Raw genomic sequence first — 5,473 nt, 5'->3', positions numbered from 1 at the left:
GCCATTATAGCAGAAGATCCTCAACCTAAGGGCTCTTAAATAAATTAACTCCCAACAAAAAGTTGGGAAGGTGGCCTCATTTAGCAAAAAGTGAGAAAGAAGAAGGTTTACTTTATATCCTCACGAAAAAGGTCATATATCTGTGTGTGTGTGTGTGTGTGTGTGTGTGTGTGTGTGTGTGTGTGGGGGGGGGGGGGGGGGGGGGGGGGGCATTTTTTACGTTGCATAAGGGATTTTGCCTGTGTGTGAAGGCACCACGAAATTTTAAAAAAGAAGCTTAAAAAGCAAGGCTCGCATTCAACCATCCTTCAGAGATTGTAAGACCACTTATGCCCAAGTTATTAACAGGTACCCATGCAATCTTTCTAATCACTTACTCCGCTTTAGACCTCTCACCATCCACTTATACTAGCAATAGGCGGAGCTCAAGGAGCCATATCCGACCTGCTTTAAACCATTTCATTCATTATCGGAGAAAACTCAATTGAAAGTTCATATCATATCCCAAACTTACCCAGCCAAAGTGTGATCTCCATGAACAGTCTACTCACAAAACTTCAAATCGTGGACTCCATCATACATAGCATAGACTATGCACGTACTATGACATCCCCACCCACTTCTCAAACATGGCAAGCAAGCTCTTTAATATGCAAGGCTAAGCATTCCCTAGGAGTTATCTTAAAAAGCCTTCTTAGACATTGCAAGCAAGCTCTTTGTGTCCATAAAAGGCTAAGTACGCATTTCTAAGGAGGAACTAATCTGTATCTATATGGTGATCCCATAACAAAAAATTGCACAATCTAATTCTTCCACACATAGCACACACCCAAGCAGCTCCAACATGTGAGACAGTTTAAAGTAGGATGATAAAGACGAGGCAAGAGATTCCACCCATTCTTCCAGCCTAAATTAGGCACGTAAGGCTGGATACAGACCACCTCCCCACCCATCAACAGGGGACCCAATGTGGCCATCTTTCAGGGATGGAAGAGCAATCTTGTAGTGGGTTAGAGAGTTAATGTACCTTATATTCTCAGACTCGCTAGCCAGAAAAGACCTTTCTTACAACCTCAAAAGACTAGTTTGGTTTGTAAACTGAACAATTCCAAAATTATCTATGACAGATGTCATTTCTTTGGTGTAAAAGTTTTAGGCTAGGTACATTCCCATCTCCACGGCCACGATAATCTGACAAATTTGCCGCTGTATTTTTCATAACAGACGAGGCTATTCACTAGATTATTACTTAACTAGTAAACTAAAAATCACTCCAACACAGTACTGCAAAAGCCTCCATTACTAGTAAGAATAAAAATAGATGATAAAAACTCCTAGCAGTTACTGACCGCCTAGTCCTCCTATGTCAACTTGCATAGATGGTGCTGAAACAAAGACGCCATTTCTATCTGTGGAGAATAAAACAAAAATCTATCAGAATTGACAGTTAAGAGTATTGAACCCAGCTTTCAAAAAAGTATGAAAAATATGGTGTCAGAATATATATATGATGCAAAATATTAAGATGCTAGGGAGCTAAGTCCTTTGTTTACCGCAGTCACAGCAGCTTCAGCACCCTTGTTTCCTGCTTTGCCTCCCGCCCTTTGAAGGGCCTAATAAAACACCACAAAAGAGTTTGATGATGATGATGCTTACAATCGCTCTAACCGACTTGAAACGTTGAATTGTCCATTTCACATCCAGAGCTAGTGATCAACACACAAATATGGATAAATGCATGCATTGACCACGTATGGGCCAGACTCTGCAGTTCACACAGCCCACAAAAACCACATGCCTCTGGATGGATTGTCTGTTTGCATCCTCCGAGCTAGTGAAGATAAATAAGCAATACAAAAAGAAAAGTCGATGCCCCTCCCAAAAGCACTTGACGACGTGTTATGTCCCGACATGACTAGGATTAGAGCTAGGAGCATGTTAGGGTTAACCCAAGATTAGAGTTAAGGGCTGACCCAAGGCGTAGGGACATGGAGGGTTCACATGTGGGCTAAGGGCGCTAGCAAGAAGAGGTCTAGATTGACTAACAGCCTATAATTGATAACCTAGGGCTAATAAAGGCTAAAAGCTTATAAATAAAGCACAGGCCAATAATAGCCGGGTTATGACTATATAAGTGGCGTTGGGATCACTTATCAGACAAGAGGTCAAGTAATCACGGGCTACCAAGGAAGCGTGCATGATCTCGTCGCCATGGATTTGCAAGGTGGGTGGTTCGGCCTAGTGCTGTGGGACACTAAGCAGTACCAAGCAGTACCAAGTAGGCTCGCCTCAAGCTCGAAGGTGGTTCGAGGCACTTAACCTACGGTTGAATGGTGAGTCGCTAGCAACAATCCATCATGGTCATCAGATGCGTACGACGATGACGGGTCTATGAAACCTTGTTAGGTTTTTGGTTCTAGGTCAGATAATCCTTGGGAGTGGTCTGTGGAGACCTTACATTGATATGACTAGTGCTAGAACGGTGAACCCATGGCATGAAGGATATACAAGATAGTATCCTCATGCCGACTGTTTTCGAAAGGAAGTTACGGTTTCTCGGCATGGATGTGCGGGAAAGCAAGAAAGGGAGATGTCTCTCGTGCGGATGCGCCATCGAGGGTGAAAAAAGCACCATGATGCAGGCTCAAAATCGCCTCCTTGCTGAGCACAAAACCACGACATGGTTGGTAGTTTTTTTGCCCCTTGCTTTAGCTCTTTTGATATTGGCAGACAGGGAAGGATGGCAAAACAACCAATGTGTGGCTGCATCGCACGAGGAGAGGGAGCGCTCAGCAGATGGCAGCTGCAGGACAACTGCATCGCCGGCAAGATCTGTGCGGTGGGCTGGGCAGCAGCAGCTAATGGCCACGGGGCAATGCACGGGTAGAGCTGAGGCAGCAGCGCATAGAATGTTTGCAGCAAAATAGCCTGACAAACAGGGCGCTAATAGCCTGGTTACTGGGCGTCATGGGTCCAAGTTGGGCCTAAGCTTTTTCCATCATGTGCCTTCTCACCAGTACAGACAGCTGTGTGCGCCAAAACTGCCCTAGCTGGCTGACCTGTACTTGGTGGCATCCTGACCAGTCAGCGCACAAGCCCTGCACAGTGCCCACGTTGCTGTTTGACCTGCTCATGCTAGTGGATCAAGTTTCAAGAGGGATATGTTTTTTTCCCCCCTGGAAAAAGATCCTTCAATTAGTTAAAGAGAAAACAGCCACAAAGGGCTAAGTACAACCATGAAGGGCTAAATACAAACTCGCCTATAAGGGCGGGAAACAAGTGATCATAAGGGGGAGAGATGCTTCTCCTCTGGCTGGCCGCTCTCTTGAGGAGAAGGCTATCTCATACATGGGGAGGGGGGGGGGAACAACCACACAGGTGGTCTGTAGTGCCAAATGGGGTCACCGCCTCTATCTGTGAGGAAAGGGCCAAACCTCCAAAGTCTCAAGAAGGCTTCCCGCCGCTTCCGCATGCGGTCAAAACCTCCCTGCAGCTTCCCCCACTGACCACGGAGGGTGTGAATGATGTCGAGCCATATGCTGCTGATGGTCTCAGCCGGTAGAGTGTGGGTACCCTTGATGGCCTCGCTACATCTAGCACGCCAGATGTGCCAAGCTGCTATGCTACTGCAAATCTCCCAGCGCTGGCATGAGCCTGGACGCCAAACACCTCCAGGTGGGGCTGTGACTAGTACTACTGCAATACGATGGTGGGAGACCTGAAGGGCATGGCCTCCCCCATCCTCCTCGTAAGTCTTGACCACTCTAGCCTCGGTGGCCCAAGCGACAGCACCCCAAGTGATAATCCGGGTCGATGCCCTGTCCATAACAAAGATGTAGAGAATCTGCAGCCAAATCTGTTGGGCCTTCAGGCAATCCCAAAGGCAATGTCGCTGAGACTATTGGGGATGGCCGCACCTCGGACAAGCTGATGACCGCCCTCCGACTGCCAGCCAAGTACCCACTGCCAGACTCCTGTGTCAACCAGGGGAAGAGAGTGATCTTCCTCGGCCAAAAGCTGTCCCAAAGCCTCTTCCAAAAATCTGAAAGGAAGTGTTGTGATAGGCCCTGAGACTGCCAGTGTGCTGCTGTTGCCGGTGTGCCATCTATCTCCGACATCTGGATCCTGCGGCCGAGCCTCGCTGTATATGCAAGGAAAGGGGCATCTAGAGTCTCCACCCGATCTGTGGGATCATGCCGCGTCCACTCTCCAAGGTCCCGCTGCAACCACGTGAGAGGTCGGCACTCCCAAATCCATAACTGCCAAAATCTCTCCCTGGCCACCTTGGCCAGTGCTGGATCTATGTGCCATGCACGTGGCCGAAAACCATACACCCTCACCCTCTACAAGGTGCAGCCTCTGAAATCCTCCAAGGGGTGCTCTGATCTCTCTAATCTACCATGCAATCCAATAGAAGAAGTGAGCAGACAACTGTCCTCATCTGCTCCATAGACCACCACAAGAATATCGTGTCTGGTGAGCACGCCTAGCCACATCGGGGGGGGGCGTCGGTTTTGGAATAGGAGTCAGCCATTCCGGAGAAATAGCTGAGTCAATGTCAATGCTGAGCCTGTCTCTACCCCGGATCCCTGTCAAGCCTCTCTCCTCCTCCTCCTGAGGTAACTGCATGTGTGCAACCCAATCTCCAAGAGACCTGGCCGGTCCCATGCTCAAGGCGCCCCAGGATATGTGCGGTCGGGCCCCTAGCATGTGGCCACTGGGTAAACGGATCAAGGGGTTCTAGGTCAAAGCTGCCGAAGCTGCTCCTCTGAGGCCACTGGAACAATCTGTTTGAGGGCTGGCCTGAGATGATCCCAAGCACGAAGTAGACTGGCAGCCAATCTGTCCTCAAAGGCAGGACTAAAACCATGGGCTCGCATCTCTGTGAAGATCCATCTAGTACTCTGCGGCACGGGCTTCCAAGGCTCGGAGTGCAGGCCGAAATCCGGACCAAGAGGAAATTCTTCCAAGGCTCACCACAGGGTTGGAGTCCTCTGACAATCAACTTGCCCAATAGGGCACGACTTTGTATAGCTGGATCAATGAGACCTAGCCCCCCTCTGCTACCTGGCTAAATGATCGCTCTCCATGCCACCTTGGCCCTCGCTGGCCTCCCATCACTTCCGGCCCACACGAAGTTCCGGATCAAACGTTGTACCTGGCCAATACAAGCGCAAGGAAAGGCCCAACACGAGGTGATGTACCACATGGTGGCAAGCAGTACCTGGTTCACCACCAAGGATAGCCTCACCGAGCTCCAGTAGAGAAGCTTCTTCCGAATACTCAAAAGAAGCGAAGCGAGCTGCTGCTCAGGAAAGAGATCAATGCCAACCTGGCAATCGAGGCATCGGACTGGAGTGCCCCTCAAGATCCACTGGAAAGCCTCAACTGGTCGCCAAGTCGGGGTGGGTGATGAGCCTACCCAAAAACCACACGACTTGTGCCAGTTGATCTGTGATCCTGATGCACGGTA

General features: G+C 49.2%; 1 protein-coding gene across 7 annotated transcripts in view; it reads right to left on the bottom strand.

Moving 5' to 3' along the window:
* Positions 1-879: 879 nt before the first annotated feature.
* COS1 (6,7-dimethyl-8-ribityllumazine synthase / DMRL synthase / lumazine synthase / riboflavin synthase) overlaps positions 880-5,473 on the bottom strand; it is a 167,171-nt gene continuing 162,577 nt past the window's right edge. For 2 of the 7 annotated variants that reach the window (XM_086794367.1, XM_086794374.1), the window contains 2 exons: positions 1,554-1,613; positions 880-1,409 (listed from right to left, as the gene is read on the bottom strand). In XM_086794367.1, coding sequence (XP_086650493.1) covers positions 1,362-1,409; positions 1,554-1,613 — 108 coding nt within the window. In that variant the 3' untranslated portion in view covers positions 880-1,361. The remainder of the gene's footprint in view (positions 1,410-1,553; positions 1,614-5,473) is intronic. The other 5 variants (XM_086794368.1, XM_086794369.1, XM_086794371.1 and 2 more) reach the window with 5 other exon arrangements.

Source organism: Cibotium barometz, chromosome 60 (assembly GCF_041138505.1).
Source record: "Cibotium barometz isolate CiBa-2024 chromosome 60, ASM4113850v1, whole genome shotgun sequence".
NCBI lineage: Eukaryota > Viridiplantae > Streptophyta > Polypodiopsida > Cyatheales > Cibotiaceae > Cibotium > Cibotium barometz.
The sequence above is the reverse complement of the archived record's forward strand: the minus strand, read 5'-3'. Positions and strand labels throughout refer to the sequence as shown.